This window comes from Brienomyrus brachyistius, chromosome 5 (assembly GCF_023856365.1).
Source record: "Brienomyrus brachyistius isolate T26 chromosome 5, BBRACH_0.4, whole genome shotgun sequence".
NCBI lineage: Eukaryota > Metazoa > Chordata > Actinopteri > Osteoglossiformes > Mormyridae > Brienomyrus > Brienomyrus brachyistius.
The window spans coordinates 32,860,054-32,880,127 of NC_064537.1; the positions used below are offsets into that span (position 1 = coordinate 32,860,054).

Consider the following 20,074-nt stretch of genomic DNA (forward strand, 5'->3'; position numbering starts at 1 on the left):
GTAGTAAAAACAAACAAACAAATAACTAAATAACAATAGCAAGCTGTACCATAAAAAGAAATGTACCTTTTAGGATTTCATATGTACATATTGGATAACACATATTACATATTTATATGTTGTCAGTTATAACTTATAAGCAATGAATTGTAAATGTGTATTTTAATAAATATATATTTTTTTTAATTACACGATTTTAATTTATAATTTAACCATAACGTCAAATATGAATTTCCATATATGGAACTGTCACATCAATAATCAATAAATGCTGTTTAAATATTTAAATAAAATAACAACAACAACAATAATAATAATAATAATAATAATAATAGTAAAGATGTCTCATTCCAAAACAATTCCATAAGCGTTCAAGCCGTACCCAATGTATAATTTACAAACCACATACTTTTCAGAATTTTGTGGTGTGGATATCCATTATCTACAAGTATTAAATAATATACAGAAAAAGAAGTATGTTGTAGTTTGAGACAGCATCCAGACAGCTGTGTCGTTACTTAGGTAAGAATACTCAGACATTTTAAACCTGAATGCGTAAATATGTGACCTATTCACACAGTCGTTCTCCAACGACACACGCAGGCATACAAGACGGCGCCGCCCAGGCTCGATTTTATTGGTGCTTAAACATTTGTTTACCTTATTTGGTAAGCTAGTGACAGCGCATGGAAACTGGGCAGGAGTGGCCGTCATTCACAAATTTTTCTCCTGCTGAATTTTACAAACAAAACGTGTGCTGCCGGGACTTGTAGTCCAAAGCCAAGCAAAAACAAAGAAGGTGGCTCAAATAAGGATATATTATATATTTGTACTTATCTATATATGTGGTCACAGTTATAAATATGTATTAGTATTCTTTATTAATAGTAGAGGAAGCTTTCTAAGTCCACATTTTCAACGGATGTTATATACGATATGTTTCTTTGGCAACCTACAACAAACCGTTTCTCAGCAGAACCCTCAGTAGAGGCGGTTCTTTTGTATGTCCCCACCCCCACCGGTGGCCGTTCGTCTTTTTCATTGGCTGCTCCGACCTGTCAATCCCGTACCGTTCAGTACATTGGCAATGCTCATACAGTAAATATTTGTGTTTGCTCAGCCGGCTGTAATGGTGGATGACTGAGAGAGGAACCACAGGAAAAAGGGGGAAAAAACTACAAAGACTGAACCCCAGGCTCAACACTAAATACACGCTTAGAAAATCCGCTCCGGCAAATATGGACGAACTGAAGCACCAAGTAATGATAAACCAGTTTGTCCTGACAGCGGGATGTGCGGCGGACCAGGCGAAGCAGCTTTTACAAGCGGCACATTGGCAGTTCGAGGTAAGGACACTCGGCTAGCTAGCAAGCTAGTATATTGTGGATGTGACAGTGTATTCATGACTTAAATCGGATTGCCATGTTGATTGTTGGTTTGTGTCATGAATTATGCAAGATATTTTATTCATCCATACTTATTATACACATATGTTTTTCTTTAGATATTTGATCGTTGCATTACAATAAAAAATTAAACGTGGATAAACGTTTACGACTGTACTTAACTGTAAACAGTATAAAGCGTTTCCTTCTAACTCAGGAGGAGATCCCTGCTGAGAAATGAACAGAAACGAGTGCAGTTTTGATTGTTGGTTAGTAAGGAAGACTACACAATTAACAGAATGATGTGGACGGCACGTTTTGAAAATAATTTTAATGATTTGCGCGCGTTATCTAAATAATGACCTTATTATCCAAAGCACTGAAGGAAAGGAACAATATAGTGATATTTTGTAACTAGGTAATTTGTTTTCTTTTTGTTTAGACTGCACTTAGTGCCTTTTTTCAAGAAACAAATATCCCATACAGCCACCACCATCAAATGGTGAGTATTATTATTGTTATTAATACTATTATTATTATTAATACTATTACTACTACTACTACTACTACTATCACTATTACTACTAGCACCATTGTGTCATTGTCCGCCATGTTGCGGAGACGCGAGGCAGCCGCAAATAAACACAGTTTGCCACGTTAAAAACTCCCAGTCTCACATTTCTAGCATGCAGTGAAATGTCCACAATGCTTAATTTCACGCGGCAGCGTCTGAAATGAGACGTGGCGGCCGGGAGCAAGTGCAGCACGGCCGCCATCCCCTCACCGCCTCATTGTCCGTGTTTTTATTGCGGCACTGGAAGCGTATCTCACAAGCGTGGGGCGGGTGTTTCCAGGAACATGACCAGCATTGTGCTGCAGTTTTCCCTCCCCTTTTCTTTTCTCTGTTCACATTTGCCTTCATTATACCCCAGGGCATCGTTATTAGTAAATACTGGGCATGCATACCGCCTGTGCTTAAAGACTCTGCTGCCTGCTTTCTACTTTTATTTATTAATGAATATGGTTGTACAGTCGGACAATGGACAATGAGAAATATTTCAGTCGATGATTACATTACGATGATTATTTATTGTCAGTCTGCTTGGCTAGTTAACGGTGGTTATGGTGTAGCTTAGACAGATTATTAAGGTGTCACTCTTTTGTTGAAATGTCCATACATTTCAGGTTGGGTTATACCATAGCTATATTTATATAACCATATTTTTCAAAAATGATCAGTGTGTGACATCTACGTAGAAATGTAGTGGTCAGGTCACTCGAAGAATTCGGGGTGATTTGTAGAGAAATTCAATATAATAGAGTGTGCCCTGCAATGGACTGACGTACCTTCTGCTTCTTGTGACTGGCTCCGGACTCAGCGCACCATTATGCTGGATAAGTGGTTATGGAAGATAGACGGATGTCTATGGAATATTCTTTCCTTTCCAGAAACGTTGCATTTTAGCTTTGTAGAAAACTCCTGTGGGTTCACTTGCCTGCTTTCTTTCTTTCTTTGGGTTTGCAAAATCCTGGGATTTTGCTGGTGAAAATGCAAAGCTTAAGCGTAATTAAATTAAGGAAACCTGTTTAAAGTTAATTTATGCCAAATTGTACACAAAAACGTTTTCATATATCATATATTTGCAGACATATATGATGCAAGCGAAGCTGCTTGTATAGAGAAACGTGTGCACTATTCATAGTGCACTAATCATCTAAGAAGAAATTCAACGCTGAAGTACTTCTGAAAGCTAATATTCATGAAGGGGCTGCCTATTAATCTGCAGTACTTCTGAAATTGTTGTAATTGAATTCTACCTTGGAAATGAACCCAGTCGCAACTGATGTTACAATCTTTGGCAATTTAGTGATAATTTTTGATTTTGAATTTTGATTTAGAAAGTGCTTTTATAATTTGTGATCCCCCCCCCCTTAAGGTTTAATAATGTTACAAGGTGAAACTGTTCTGCTATGTAGAAACCAGCCAATTGCAGCTTAGTAAAACATGGCCTGACCTTCGAGGCTGGTTAGGCTTCATGAAATCTCACTTTAAACAGGCTGATGATATGTTGGATGGTGGGGGATGTGTACAGGCACGCTCTGAGGTTCTGTTCCGGTGTGCTTGAGTCGTCTACAGGGGTGCATAAATTATACTCCTTGATTGCAGGAGAAGCAAAAAGGAATGTTATGCACACTAAAATGCAGAGTGATGTTGTTGCTTTCTTTCTCATCATGCAATCCAAAATGCCGTTGGTCTACCTCCATGTCAAACTCTTTTAGTCATTTGCTATCTGGGTTTCTGGTTAGTTGACTGGTAATCAGATGAACAGAGGTTTCAGATGTGGCAAACTTTCACACAGACTTGTATTCATACTTATGCCATGCAATGAAAAAGACCAGTTTTATAACTGCATAGTGTCAGCTAGGGCCGACTTGGGAGTGTCCTGGGAATCTGGAATTTAGCATAAATATTTGTAAATCGGTGATGCTGCATTACTTCAGGCAGGCCCCCAGTCTCAGTTTAGCACTCTAGTACTTGATAGGAAACCAAGCTATAGCTTAACGTCAGCATTAATAGAGTTACTCTCCTGAAAACCTTTTGGTTCATGGTAGAACGGTCGAGTAGGTAGGGGTGCATGGTCTCGCTGGTGTGGACCAGCTCACTCTTAGGCTCAAGCTCCACAGCAGTGATGTAGCTTTGGTGACTGCAGAGCTTTGCTCTCTGGGTGCACCTCCTCTCCTTAGGAGTGTGATGCCCAAGGTCCTTTGGGACAGGGTAGAGCTGCCATTGCACTGAGGCGTGTCTCTTGCCCTGTGTGCTCTTCATGAAATCGCACTGTCACTGTTTTACTCTCTGACCATTCCCAAGTCCAAGCAGGGTTCCCGCCACTGTACCTTTTGAGAAAGAATATCTGAAAGCATTTTAATGAAAGTGGGTATATCTCGTGATTTAAAGTGTGGCTATCCTCCCGTGAAGCAAGTGGCCAGCCTGTTACGCTGTCTGTAGGTCAGCAGTGAGGTTTCTCTCTGTACAGCCTTTGGCGGAGCTCTTGGTCTATAGGCCGGCTGTCCAATATTTACATGGCCTGTTTGCCAAACAGACACCACTCTCTCGAGGGGCTGGTGAAGCTTAGTTTTATTTTCACCCCTTTAGCCGGATGGCTTACGAATGTGTTTTTCTAAAGTGAAATTTTTCTGAGGGGGTGGAGTTGAATGTGGACGAGAGTTCAGTACTTTAATTACCACGCCACCTGCTGACCCTGAACGGCTCAGAATGCCCTGCCGTGTTTGTATTTTGGTCACCGGTATTTTCCACCCCTCACACCCCCCCTCTCCAATGACTGTCCTTCCTTCAGCCACCAGGAATCGAACAACCGGCGTGTATAAACACAAATGTTTCCTCAGTTTGCACACCCAGAAAACGGTCACTTTCTGTAGCTTGAGGCCGAATGGAGAAAAAAAGTTAGCAAAAGGATAGCAGTTTGACTTTAGGCCTGAGAACATTTACTATTATTATTTACTACTATTATCATTATTATTATCATTATTTATATATATATTTTTTAAACCAATTGCTGTTGACCACGTTCTGGGTTAAGGCTGTTTCCTCCATGAAAATACCAAAAAATCCCAGTATTACATAATGTCAGTAAAGAGGACCCAGTTTATATACGGTGCTGGTCTGCGTGTTGAAGTTTCTCTGTGTGTTACTGTTCATTGAGTCTCTAGACACCTTGTTATATTTTGCTTACTAAGATAAGCACAATGCTCACTCATCTAGTGCTTTGCTGTATTGATCTGTAACAGTGAAGAGGTGTTTTGTAATATAAGAAATGCAATAATATCAAACTGATATTTCAGTGTGACATTAAATTGCCGTTCTGTGAAAACGCCCCATATATATTGCTTCAGTTCATTGAATTTAATATTGTTGGAGAGCAGTTGTAGTGTATTGAGTGTACAGTAAGCTATCTATCAAAATGGTGTTACGTATGATTTTTAGACAGTTTGTCATCTAGTGAGGTGCTAATTGTGAGCTGTGTTCAGTGTTTGGGGAAAAAATGTAGAGCTTCTGTGCACCGTGTTGGGTTCTCAGCTGGGTTAACATTCATGGGGTTGTTATTGTGTCATGTCATCCTGGTAAAGGCGGAATTATCGGTTTGTGACTTTTGGTACCAACGTGCGTGGGCTTCCTCCAGAACCTTCTGAGGGGCGCTTCACTAGGCCATAACTGTCACTTTTAAAATGGAGAAGTGTGGGGGACTTTCTGTGAGACCTGTTCCCCAGCCTTTCCTCCAGTCTGCTTCCTACTGACTCAGTGTACATTCTGGGGTGTGTCCTTAGTATTGGACACAAAGGGGCTAGAAAAAGTCAGAATGAACAGTTTTGCGGAGAAGAGCATCCATTTAGTTGTCTCAAAAATCTGATATAGAACAACAACTGACAATAAACAATAATTAACAATAACAACAATAAATATTTAAGGAAGCACGAGAGTCTTCTTCTGTTAATGAAAGGAGTTTCTCATTTTGGAAAGGCACCCGGAACCCTAATGCACAAGACTCCAGGTGTTTTGGAGAGCAAAACAGAAGTAATAATGAAATATGCTGATAAGGAGAGTCAAAGTTTAACAGTGTTTTCAGTTCCAGACCTGAGAGCATGACTTTGGAGTGTGGGCTAATTGCTATGGGGAGGGGTGAAGTTTTACAAAGTCAGGTCAAGTTTCCATAGAAGCCGTGTTGTTACTTTCGCCAAGGTCACCGTGCCCTTGGTGTCCTGTGAGTTATGAAACGGTGTTTTTCTGTCTCCTGGGTTGTGTTTCTACATGGTCAGTTGCTTGTTCCTTAGATGGAACTGCGATTGTTTTTTTCTTTATGATATTTCCTTGGATGTTATAACGAGATGTTATAGCTTTTTCTTGATTGTGGAGTGGTTGAGTGCCAGACGGACTTATGGATCCTCTATGTGTGTTTTAAGTGGCATCTGCTCAGGGCTACATAGTCCCATCTGAATGGTAGCCCCACTGCTGAGGTCTGGCCATGGTTCCACTGTCAAGCTTGGTTTCCGGGAAGAAATGTTCCCAGGGCTGAGCAGAGGAGGGTGAGGAGCAGATGTGAGCTGACCGTTTGCTGCTGCTGGTTCATACATGTTTTCCAGCCGCACAGCTGTCTCTCTTCAGGTGTTTTGTGAGTGTGAGAGTGTGGCAAAGGGGGAGATAAATAGCTAAGCTAAACCATGACCTTCTCAGGGAAATAAATATCAGCACTCATCTTTCTCCCGCATAACTCTTGGATATGTGTCAGCGGTGGGACTCTTAGTCCACCTCAGACCTCAACTGAGGCAAGAGTATGGATTTTTACCCCTATACAGTCTAATGGGGGCTTAGGGCTCGTTCACCTATACAGTCTAATGGGGGCTTAGGGCTCGTTCACCTATACAGTCTAATGGGGGCTTTGGGCTCGTTCACCTATACAGTCTAATGGGGGCTTTGGGCTTGTTCACCTATACAGTCTAATGGGGGCTTAGGGCTCGTTCACCTATACAGTCTAATGGGGGCTTAGGGCTCGTTCCCATAAACCACACAATGCATGCAAACTTCTTGATTCATAGTCAATCGCTATGGGTCAGCCTGGACCGCCCATGCAGATAAACCCCCTTTTTAGGAAAATGTGGCTGTTCTTTATCTGATATTTTTCCTCCAGTCCTCTCCCTTTCCTAATGAGCACACGTGGAGGATTTTATCACCACGCTTATTGATGGGAAAACATCACTGCCGTGTCAACAGTCAGCCTGAGGTGGGTTAATGATCAGTCTGCCCTCTCTATGATAATCCTCCCACAATTAAGGTGCTGGTTGATGCTGGATTTGTTTTTTATTAGAGGAAATTCCTGTTTCACGCTGCCTGTTTATCACACTTAGGTAATAGAGTAGAAATGGCTGTACAGACCTGGCTCGGTGGGGGAAGGTCCTGTGTTTATTTGCCATGTACTTTAACTTGCAATATCAATCTGACGCCACGAATTGCTTTAATAACTTCCAACTGTCCATCCCCAAACTGTTTATCCTGGTCAGAGTGGCGCCCATAGACAGTCATGTTTTTGGACCGTGGGAGGAAAACTCCTTGCAATGAGGTGAACTGCACCCCCCCTGAGCTGGGGTGAGGGTGCGAGTCTGAAGCATCAGCGGTAACCTGAGTGCTACTGCGTTTATAAAGCTGTTAGCTTTTAGAGCTCCGTAGCAACACACATTAGTATGTGGAATAATGAAGCATTCTTTGTACATTCATTGAGATTTGATAGAAACCTATTTTCTGATTTTATTGTTACATTTTTTTATTTGGTGCTTATTCCACAGTAAAGATATGTGTTCCTAGTTGGCATTTGAGAATTTGACAGCGGATGTTCAGATCTTATCAACAGTGAATCACTTATTGGGCCGAGTGCCAGCTGATTTCTGCACCTAAACCCACAGCAGAGGCCCGGAACTAATCCCAGATGGCACGGAGGGATGGGGAAAGTTGTAAACGGAGGGTTCAGAGCCTCTGCTGTGCTCACCAGCACTCCCAGGGAGCCAGGAGGGATGGGGAGGCCTGTGGATTAGCTGGGCCCACAGTGGAGGCCTCTCATCCAGTTTGCTCTTTCACTGGATTAACTGGAGTTACGTATTCTTTGTTGTTGCTAGTTCCTTTGAGGGGACCATCCCAGGAACCTTCAGTGTAATAGTCTGTCGTTAACCTGCTGCCTCTGAGAAGCCAGAGCAGTAGCTTCTCCTCATGATTTATGCTGCCTTGGGAAGTGACAAATACAAGATGTTACAGGCCCAGAGTCAAATAATGGCGAGAATACACTCTGTCTGAAAGCCATGTGACCAAGAAGGATGTGGGGGACAAGGATAACCTCACACTCAAGTGTTCAATTTCTTTTCCAAAAATCATAATTAATAATTGGTAATCTGTCTGTGTAAATCACACATAAACGAGCCATTTCCAAGAATGCTGCATGTACCACACGAAATACACTCTCGTGTAAATTCATTGAACCAAATTCAACATATTGACATTTCAATATATAATATGGCCTCCTCTGTTTTTTGGATGTGATTTGACATAGCGTCCTGCAATTTTAAGTCTTTCATGATCTTGGGGTCCCAGTACTGTACTTGAATTATGCTTGAATAAGCTTATCTTTTGTGGTACCTTCCACTCCACGAAGGTAGAAGATTGGCTTGAAGATTGGCCACAGATTCTTTATGGGGTTTAAATTCCAGGCCTCGATTTTCTACTCCCTGCTTTTGACATGTGGCACAGGTTAGATTATGCTGAACGACGCCTGACCCGTCGGGAATTGTAACAATGATGAAATTTCCTACATCAAATCAAATTTGTCCCCGAGGGGCAATTCGAGGCACGTAGAGCAGTGTTGCACAGACATAGAACCAGACATTAAAGAAATAGAACAAATAAAATAAAAAAAAAATCTGAATAAAAGTAGTAATAATAATAATAGTAAACAAATTAAGTGATAAAATGATTCTCAGTATATAAGTGCAAAATTGCAGTTGCAAGTAAGTAAATTAACCCCAATCCACTGAAAACGTGACTAATTGAGGCATATTGTTGGCTTTCTGGAATGAGACTGAAAATCAGATTGTAAAAAAATCACTGCATGTTTCAGTTAATTTGCAGTTTGTACAGTGTGTACAGTTTCATCGTGAATTCTTTGAAGAACACAAGCCAAGCTGGGTTTTAGCTCGTCTGGCTGTGGTACAGCAGGACTTCTTTGGGATGCCTGTTTGTTTTTTCTTGTTCTTTTGATGACATAAAATTGAACAGAATGTCAGCATGGACTGACGTGGTCCAAAGGCAGAGGGTGCTCACTTTCTGTCCCGGCCGACAGATAGCATTTCCGCAGCGACTGTTTCTGGCATGCATGGATTTAGTTGCCTTAATAGCAGAGCAGCACTGGGCTTTCTGCATCCCCCCTTCCCTGCAAAACCCCTGCCCCCCCCCCCCCCCCCTCAGTGGGGCTTAGCCAGCTTTTTCATGGGGCGTGTTACACTCGGCTTGGATGTCGCTCCCAAATGCTCTCCGTTACTTGGGCACCCTGCTTGGTGCAGTGTACTGGCTTCCATAACCGGCTGTACATTTATAATGGGCTCCGTTCCGGATTCTCTTATTGCTGATCGATAAGTCCCAGTCAAGGTTGTTCCAGCAAAGACGGGGCTGCAGATCTGTGTGAGCTCGCCAGATGTGGATTCAGCGTAAGACAATCTAACAGTGTAGCTTATCTGGGTGGGCAGAATTGCTCAGTGGCTGTATTTATTTATTTATTTATTTATTTTCATATTCTAGGAGAGAGAATCTGCAGTAATGCTAAGCTAAGGCAATGCAGGCCGACAGATTCATCCCTTCCTCTTGACTTATTGAGCATTTGGCAGAGACTCCCCCGGGTTTCAGGGCACACGCCTCTTTCCGTCACGGACCGGCCGGGCCACCGATGCGGGCACCTTCATGCTCCTTCTTTGTGTCCCATGCCAGGTTTAGTGGCACTTGTGCCCGCAGTAGGACCCCCTGTGATGATGAGCAGCTAGGATGATGCCCAGAGCAGCATGTGCACTCATGTAGTTCTGATAAGAGGGTTTGTCTGCTCCGAAAGGCCAGATGCTTCCTGACCCAGGTGCTCGGGAGGCCATGCTTGTCGTTTAGTCTTTTATATTCATCGTGTTAAAGGACTTGCTTAATCTGACTCAATATGGTAATAAATTAGCATTAAGACCCCAGAATTTTGATTACAGGGACTCAGTGGCAGTTCTGCAATCTCGTACCTCCAAGGCTGGGGGTTCGAATCCCAGTTCTGTTTCGGTTCTCCAGTCTCCTGTCACAGTCCACGGACACGCAGACAAAGTGGCTCTATATGGTAACTTTGATAACCTGTAGGTGTTTAGTCAGTACTATTTTAAATGATCAATGTATACACTGTACTATGTACAATACCTGTACAGGCAATATTGCTTAAATTTTTAGAAAACTTTTGGAATACCAAATTTATCTTGTCAAGTAAAATAATTTTTCTTTATAACGAACCTATAGGAAGTTAAAAAGCAAAAACATGCAATGACAGCATAGTAATTATAGATAGATAGATAATGAAAATTTCAAACTGCACAACCCAAGACAGTGTGGAATGTTATTGGTGCAGCAGACCCACATAAATGGGGTAAAAAAAAAGTATTTTAATAAAGAACATGATGGCTCTTTTAAAATGAAATACTCTTTTTATTAACAGTCAATATCAGTTTAATAATAGCAGTGACACTGATAAGGAAACCAACAGTTTACATGACACTCGCAGTTACACGCTAATGAAACGCACACACCACCAAACATTATAGAGATACGACATTTACATATACAAGTAACATAAATACACAAATTAATTTCACCATTTAAAGATAAGTGCGATGTGGTAAAAGCATGCCGACTGCTGACCAAGCCCACAGAGTCACATTATGTCAGCCAGTTGTCGCCAGTGGGTGGGATCACCGCTCATACAGTGTCGTATTGCTAAAATGACGATCACAAATTATGTGGCTACCTTTAGCCAGGAGGTGGATCATTTACAACATCTGCTGTTGTATAATGACATTCAAATTCTAGTCCTCGAAAAAAAAACTCTGGTCTATTATTTGTGCCAGTAGACAAAGCAAAATGACAGGGATACCGTAATTACCGTGGTTCACATGTGCATATTGATCCATTGGGGGCGTACCAAACGGTTTGATAATATACCGTGTACCGTTACAACCCTAGTGTGTGGGTCCTGTGGCCCTGTGATGGACTGGTTCCTGTCCAGGATATCCAATACCTGGGCTGGGCTTGGCCCAGTATCATTCCTGTACTGGAAAACGATGAGTGGAACTGGGCTTAAAGCAAACATAATTCTGTGTCATTTAACAGATTTTTATGTTAAGCAAATTGGGACTTGCCAAGAATAGCACGTGAACCCTGCAGTTGCTGTGCACGCCTTCCGGTTACGGCACGGCCCACATCATCGTCTAAACAGGCGTTTGCTGTGTCTCTCGGTAGCTGCTGTGCCCCGGTGCCGGTCACAACGTGTCCTTGCCCTGACCCACGTGGATGGTGTCCACTGTGACCGTGTTTTTCTGCTCCGGAGGGTTGTTGGTGGAGCAGGTGTCACAAAGGGGGAGGCAGTCGTCCTTGATGGGGGGAGAGATATTGTCTGCTGAGGCATTCGCAGGGAGAACAATGCAGGGTCGGGTCAGGCAAGGTCATCGTGCGGAAGGGAGCGGGCACCAGAGCAGGGACAGGGTGATGCCAGGCTTGAGCTCGGATACAGGAAACAGAGCCATTGAGTGGATGACTCTAAATAAACAGGAGGAACTCCAGGCTGGGGGCAGGAATGTCGGCATGGTCTTTGGGGATTATTGGGGGGGACTGTTTCCATTCCTCTCCCTCCTTCTAAGAGGTGAACAGAAAAACAACAACATGGAGATTCCTGTACAAACAGCTAGTAACTGTTACTAATAGCACTAACCTTCAAGCAGGAAACACCTCTGTGGCAAAGGGAAATAGGATTGACAGTCCGTCAGGGATGCTAGCGAAGCCCCCCATCGTGCCCCGCTTGTATGCGTGACGTGCCTCTGCCCTCTCTCGTCTCACTTCAGATGTGCACTCCGGCCAACACGCCCGCCACGCCCCCCAACTTCCCCGACGCTCTGACCATGTTCTCACGCCTGAAAGCCTCCGAAAGCTTCAACGGCGGCAGCAGCAGCTCCGTGGCCACCTCCCCTCCGCCAGGGACCGTGCAACAGGGACTGTGGACACAGGGACAGGCGGCCTCTCAGGCGCCCCCTCCTGGCTGGCCCGCCGCAGTCACTCAGCAAGCCTCTGCTGAACAGAAGGCCAGCGTTGTCATGGAAGCGGAGAGATGAGGGCCTGGACGCTGTGGGTCTCTCACTATACTGGGGGGGGGGGGGGGGGGGCAGGGGGGGGGCTGGACAGTGGGAGGGTTGGGGAGGGGGGTAAGTGGCTGGTGGATTTTCTGTTCACTTTTACTGGTGGAGAATCTTGGAAGGTGGGTATGGGCTCCGAAATCAAGACGAGTGAGCAACGCGGACTGTTAAGGGGAACAACCAACACACAGCTAATAAAAGGTAAAGAAAAGACGCGCACATTATTAACTTTATCACAAATGCCATGGGAGGTTTTGTTAGGTTCCATTTGATCCCTCAAATGGAATTACAAAAGACTCATGTTACATCTCAGCCCTGGATCGCTTCTTCATATTGTTTGTTAAATATGTCTGTGGGCTTGATTGGCCACACGCTTTTACCAAAACTCTCATCTCCCTCCGGATCTGGTATCTGTGCCGAACCTCAGGCCTCCACTGCCAGTGTCTGCGCCGCGTGAGGAGTGTGGATGTCCTTCGCTGATGATTATGTTTCTTTTCCCACTCACTCTTCATCCTTAATGCATGTATGGTGTGTTGCCTTTTCACACACCTGCATACATACCACTCAATGAACCAACCCGGACACATTTTCCACCCCAGGGGCAGATGGGACACTGCTTACCTCAGCAGTCACCTGACTTTATTAGCCAATTAGGGATCTCAGCTGTTAATTACAACTTTGATGAAACTGGGTTTAAATAATTACATCTGATTTATTTTATTCAATAGAAACATCGCAATGAATTTATGAACATGGACTTGAGAAATAAAGTCTTTCTGCAGAGTTATTCTAAATCATGGTTTATTTTACATTGGGGGCATTTACATATTTCCCCTGGGGAAAAAAAAAATCAATTTTAAAAAGCTACAAAATCAGACTACTATTAAAGTTTTGAGCAGACTTTACTTTTTTGCATGATATGTTTAAATGTTTACCGTCTGTTTTAAGTAAACACACATGCAAATATACATCAGTTTCTCTTGTTTTCCAATTAACTTTTTAAGAGTATTACACTTAAATTTTGACTATATGCTCTTGAAATGAGGGAAGATATTTTACAGGGAGATGGCGAGCAGAGATATGCAAATTCAGACTAGGATTCATCACATTTTTTTACTGTCCTGTTATTAAAACAAGTGTTATGTCATTTTTCTCTGAAGAGAAGACAGAGTGAACAATTCAAATGAGGATTAATATTACTGTCCTTTTGATCTGATTTTGTTCATTTTAAAATTTTAAAAGAATTTTCTAATCAAAATATTGTAGGATCATCTGTTCCTGAAAGATTTTTCCATGTATGTTTCTTCTCCCTCTGACTGTATTGATACCATTCCCACAATATTTGTGGACTACCTGATAATTAACTTATCATATTTGTGTTTTTAAATAAATATTTTATGTCCAAATCCTGTGCCCGTTGTCATTCTGTAAATTAGCAGAAGTGCCCTCATCTTACAAACATTACAGTAAACAAATCAACCCACACCTGTCTAGACAGCCTGGGAAGAGGATGACATTTTGCAAGAATAGCCAGGACAGCAGATAGAACCACAAGATATGGGACTGAACAGGAAACAAACTTTATTTTGGGGAAAATATCATTTTTATGGAGAGCAAAGTAGGGTAGGAACAGGACAGATAGCATACATTGCATTATGCATTTCAGCATGGATTGATTGACAGCAGTCAGGCTGAGGAAAGTGCTGGGAGGCCAGAGACAGTGAAACATATTTATAAGAATGGAGATCCTGCCAAGTTACTAGAAAACGCCAGTATTACCCATCAAGAGCATGAGCATTAATCAATCATTAAGCAGGACATCGAACCTGGTCACCCGGTTCCCCTTTTCAAAACTCTCACCTCCCACCAGAGAATGTTTCTTCACCTTTTTCGCTTATTATTATATCAAAATGCCTTTTGTTAAATGCAGTTTAAACAATGACCATTACTTGCATATATGACTTTCTATTTCTTTTTAATGGCCTCATGTGAAGGAGTTACTAAGAGTTTAATTTAAAGGAGATGTAGCGTGTCACAGATTTTGCAAATCTTTGCCATCTTGCCACTGAGCCGTAAGACCCACCCCTCCCTTTCCCCAGCTGCCCAGGAGCTGATGTCATGAGGGAAGACAGCTGTGCAGCCACAGCCTCACACTGACATACACACTGACTACTGACTACTACTAACCCTAACCTACCCACATAAGCCTAAACACATATTTAAAAGATTTGGGAGCAGTTTTTTAATTATTATCTTTAATGGGAACACCAGATTTTAAATGTGCAGAGGCTTTTCTTCAGTGTTCCACCATCTTTCTCATTTCTGCAGTGAAGCACTGCTTCGAAGTACTTCACTACAAATTGAGAATAAGCATTTTACCTGGCTGGGGCAGCAAACCGTAGACATAGATGCTCTGAAAAGCAGCTGCACAGTGACTCAGACCTGATTTATCTCTCTGTGCCACAAAGCACAGCTACCGTTTTTGGAGCTTCCAAAGGTTAAAGCTATAATAACTGACAAATTGATTCAGTTTCATGGAGCCATTTGAGGTATTGCTCAATGTTACGGCCAAAATTGATGGTAAGGTTTGCTGTAGAGAGACCCAAAGAGAAGATTTTCTCTAGTCTCTTCTCTCGACATGCCACGTTTCACAGTCTGCCATATATGTTCTGCACCTGTAATTGAATCACTGTAATACAAAACTACAATGACAGCATTGGCTTAACACTTTGCTGCTGTCAATTTTGTATTACGGATACCTTACTGGTCCCAGCTTTGCACGAAATACACTTGTGACTCATGTTATTTTTGTAGTTCTATTTCACGAGCCACGTGAGGAGACTGACCTCAGCAAGAGTCGGCTGTAAGCTAAAACCCTCAGTCTGGCGATGTCCCACTGTCCCTGCAAACGGTACTTAAGCTGCATTATTTCAGTCTACATGATAGGTCGGACGATCGTGTAGTTGCCTCACAACCATATCTCATTCCCTTGACCTTCTGTTAGGGTCACAGCATACAAACAGGGAATCATTTCTACTAGAAACTCCACCCTACAGTCAGTGGTGCCGTGTCTCCCCCGCTACGTCGGAGGGTGTGTCAGTGGTGCCTGTCCCTCCCGCTGCATCGGAAGGTGTGTCAGTGGTGCGTGTCCCTCCCGCTGCACCGGAGGGTTTGTCAGTGGTGCGTGTCCCTCCCGCTACACCGGAAGGTGTGTCAGTGGTGCGTGTCCCTCCCGCTACACCGGAGGGTGTGTCAGTGGTGCGTGTCCCTCCCGCTACACCGGAGGGTGTGTCAGTGGTGCGTGTCCCTCCCGCTACACCGGAGGGTGTGTCAGTGGTGCGTGTCCCTCCCGCTACATCGGAAGGTGTGTCAGTGGTGCGTGTCGCTCCCGCTACACCGGAGGGTGTGTCAGTGGTGCGTGTTCCTCCCGCTACATCGGAAGGTGTGTCAGTGGTGCGTGCCCCTCCCGCTCCTCCCGTCCAGGAATATCCTGGATGATGCCTGTACTATACGTAGTAACAAGCCTGTTACCTTAGTTACGCCATGGGCGTCGCCACCATTAAATATGTAAATCTGGTCGGTAGAGCAGCCGCCCTACCGACCAGGTAAACCCCACTGACGAATCTTGCTGTGCAAGTCATCAATATGAGGTATGAACTACTGTCTATTAAATATTTATATGAACTGACTGGAGTCTGCATATTAATAAAACAAGACAAATGTACAGTACCAACAGTGCAAAAATGGGCCGACGGCAACGTTTTTCACGTGAGCGAGAAAACTTGACCTAAATCATCTTTGTAAATATCTGGCTGCATAAGCTATGTTTATCGCACTCGATTAGGCCGCTACATAAATAACATGACAGATGTCATAATCACATCGTTCTGTGCTGTAGCAAAACAGCCAGAGCCAGATCTCGACACAGTCTTGTCCTAATGGGAATGCAGATGGGCTGTTCTTAGGTGTTGTTTCCCCATAGGCCCCGGCTGGGTGGCAGCCTTGGAAATGAGGTCTTCTGCACAAATCAGCCCATGGAAACATGGAGAAGCTGTAGCTCCTCAAGGGCTCAGACTGGGAAGCAGGGAGGCATGGAGATGTGCCTGAAGGTGTATGCGGAGCTGTCGACGGGGAAGGAAAGACATTACAATAAGCATCAGCAGATCCCCGGCCAACCCGCTGTTGTATAAGGTTTGTGAGGTCACAGGTACACAGTGAGTGGCGGCCAAGCCTACGATGGCTGCCTTAAAAACACAGGAAAATGCACAAAGCCATAAGTATTCATCAATCCAAGGCCAATCGTGGGCAGCGTGTCGCTCTGACATGCTCTGGCGTCCTGTGCGCTCAGCAGCTAATGTGTCAGGGCTGTGGGGCGTCGGCTTCACCGTGAGCTAAAGGTCATGCATAGTTAATGCCTCGCCATTGCGTGAGGAGCTCTGTGAAGAGAGGACTTCACCCAAAGTGAAGCAAGTGCAGGTAAAATTGCAGATTATGCATAAAGAGGACAGAGGGAGGTGGTAAGAGATGGGGGGCGCGAGTGCTGCAGCGGGGGGGAGAGTAGAGGAGAGGAGAGGATGGTGGAGGAGGGGCATTTTCAGATTATCGTTCATCAGCATTCTGCGTTACACAGGCAGTACTCCATTTGGAATGAAAGGTCTGAAGGCAGTAAACACAAACATGCCAGCAAGAAGATACCTTGACATTGCATTTTGTGGTGGCACTTCCCAGCAACCCTCACTGCACCTTATACCCTCGCCGCCTTCACAGCTGCACTGAGTACATTTGCAGCTCCTCTGCTATCCAGCTGCAGGGTGAGTGACAGTGATTTCAGTAACGCGGCTGCTGATTGGTCCTGTGAAACATGTGCTCTGAGTCCAGGGTGAGAAGGTAGGGGGGTCAGTGTCCTCTGGAGGTTTCCCACTGCATTAATATGTCCCCCCCCACCTTCCAAAAGGCTGGCTTTGTTCTCTGTGCTGACTCCCTCTTCCATGTGTGCTTATGCCAGGACCAGTGACATATTTGGGTGTTGATGTAAGAATGTGCCGTTGGTAAGAAGAGGCCAGGATATTTGGTAATAATGGAACTTTGATGTATCTAATGCCTCAGCTGTCACTTCTGAAGAGCATGTTTCAGCTGCTGGCTCTGTGTAAATGATCTCTGTGTAGGCTAATGTTCCTCAGGCAATAGTAAATGTAATAAATGAGAATTTAGTGTCTGAATTTAGTTGCTGTTTATGGATTTGTGTAAAAGCACTGATAACACTGGTTATCTGTTGACAGGTGTGAGTGAGGAGGCTGTGACACTCAGCCAGGCGTCTGTCACTGTATGTGGGATATTACTCTACATCAGAGTGTCTATTGGCATTTATTTTAGCCTTTTATTTTCTTGACATCCCCATAATTATGAAGACATAATCTGGTGAGTAAATTTGCCTATTTGCACATGTATATTAATCCAATATTAAGCTTACGAAATCTTAAACTTCAGCGGGAAATATTTAAATTTCAAAGTGTGTTTTTTCTAAGAACCTCTGACTTTATGTCCTAATTCTCCTATGCCTGTCTGTTGACGGAGTCCAGCTGCGCGCTGTGTAGTTTTTACACTTTACACATCCCGGAGCCGATGGTCACATGGGGTGGTCACGCCTGGGTACTGAGATGTGGTAGTGGGTGGGATGGGGGGCACAGAGGGAGCAGCCCTGGGTAACTTTCAAGGCGACGGCGCCACAGAGCAGCGTTTCGTGGCCAGCTGGGATCTTCTCATGTGTCGGCGTTTTCATTCCCTCCTCGTTACTCACAGCGAGGCTCCAGCTGTTCGCCGCAAGCAGGAAGTGGCTGTCAATGTTTTCATTCAGAAAAGGCGGAGACAGAAGAGCACATTGTGGCCATACGCAATGGAATTTGCTCAGATGAATGCAGTGAATGGGAGCTACACTGTCTCGGGCAACGTTTACCGAGGACTTCATCCTCTATAGCAGGGGTGTCAAACCCCAGTCCTGGGGGGCCCTGCACATTTTTGGTTTCCCCTCATTTAACACACCTGATTCAGCTCCTTGTCCTAATTACCACACAGCTCTTGAGCTGAATCATTTCTGGTGGAACAGGGAGAGAACTAAGCAGCACAGGGCTCCGGCCCCCCAGGACTGGAGTGACACCCCTGTCCTATAAAGAGAGAAAGCTAATATTTTATATGCATATCATTGATTTACAGAGATACCAGATAGCCATGCAGTTATCAGTTTTGTTTATGGTGGTTCAGCACAGTGTGTGGCCCTGTGGGCTTGGACTCAACGATCAGAATGTTGCCGGTTGAAATTCAATGGCTTGCAGAGTGGTTTCAGCACTGGGCCCTCGAGCAAAGCCACTACCCCCCCAAGTCCTCTGGGACACCGTCTGACCCCGGTCTCTTATCCCGGCTGATATTTCACTTCAGTCAAAAGCATCTGCTAAATAAATAAATGTAAATGTGCTGTGAATCTGATTGTTCAGGAACAAAGGCACAGGACATAAATAGCTATAAATTATCGCTCACAACAAACAGCAGTAATGCCCTCTAACTCAATAACAGCCTTTTATTATCGTTTTCTCTCTAGTTTTTTCTCAGCCAGTAACGCCTGCTTGTATCTGCCGTCTGCTGCTGGATGTGAAACGCTCCAGATAAAGCGAAGAGCCTCCAGTGAGGGTAACAAGGCCATTCCTCTTGGGAACAAGGCGATTCAATTTTCACAATCTTTTCATCCGCCTCCTACCCGCACATCCTGGTCAGGGTTGGGAGGGGTGGGATCCATGGGCGTATAGAACCATACCAAGGCAGCACAGTGTAGAAGGCTGAGATACACCGTAGACTGGATGCCAGTCCATTACAGGGCGTACGCCTGCACACACATACGCACACACACACACACACACACAGATTAGGTATCTAAATATTTGTGTGGACTCTCCATTCATTTCTATGAGCATAACCCCTAACTCTTTATAACTATGACACCCTTAACCCCCACCCAGCCCTAACCTTAACCATAATTAACCAAGCAGAATACAAGACTTTTGGCATTTTTTTGTTTTTTGATTGCATTCAAAGAATTTAATCCTTTAAAAGGACAAGGTCTCATTAGTCCTGAACTAAGCATTAGGTAGATTTAAAGTATGAGATCCACAGTCACTGGGGGCTAATCAAAGGCCAGCAGTCAGAGTGACCAGGTCTTATCTGTGTTTCTTGCAGTCCAGCCTTCATTAAACGCGCCGCTGTGTTACAGAGTTACATCCCACAGACGCGCATTGACATCCATTCGTAGCTTCGTGAGTCTGCACAGAGACCTCATGAGACCTGTAGGTGTGGCTGTGACGTCAGCCCCAGGAGCTGAGGCAAGCTAGAGCTGCTAGACTGTAAGGCAAAGTACAGCAGTACTTTATCTTAGAGTGACATCTATTGGTGAATTTATGAAGCAACGACAGACTATGAATGAATGCCTATCCAGCAGAAAGATCTCAATACACTGCCCTACCACTCTGGCATGTATTGGGCAGAGTAAGAGCTAGTGTTTTAAATATAAAAAGGTAATTTTAAAAAATAATCTTTATTAAAGCTACATTTCTCTGTGAGCACAGGTAATATAAACGGAAATTCTGTTAGAAAAATCTAAAATGATTACAGCAAAGATTTGAATGTACGGTTTAAAAGGTAAAATAGGTGATAAGTTGTAGGACACCAAAGGA

The 20,074-nt window shown here is 43.8% G+C and overlaps 1 protein-coding gene across 2 annotated transcripts in view; it reads left to right on the forward strand.

Moving 5' to 3' along the window:
- Positions 1 to 12,366, forward strand: part of ubald1a (UBA-like domain containing 1a) — a 400,799-nt gene extending 388,433 nt beyond the window's left edge. Inside the window, exons 2-4 of one of the 2 annotated variants that reach the window (XM_049015156.1) lie at positions 1,168 to 1,346; positions 1,828 to 1,887; positions 12,069 to 12,366. In XM_049015156.1, the coding sequence (XP_048871113.1) occupies positions 1,239 to 1,346; positions 1,828 to 1,887; positions 12,069 to 12,335 (435 nt within the window). In that variant the 5' untranslated portion in view covers positions 1,168 to 1,238 and the 3' untranslated portion in view covers positions 12,336 to 12,366. Of the gene's footprint in view, positions 1 to 1,082; positions 1,347 to 1,827; positions 1,888 to 12,068 lie in introns of those variants that run through there. The other variant, XM_049015155.1, reaches the window with a different exon arrangement.
- Positions 12,367 to 20,074: the final 7,708 nt, after the last annotated feature.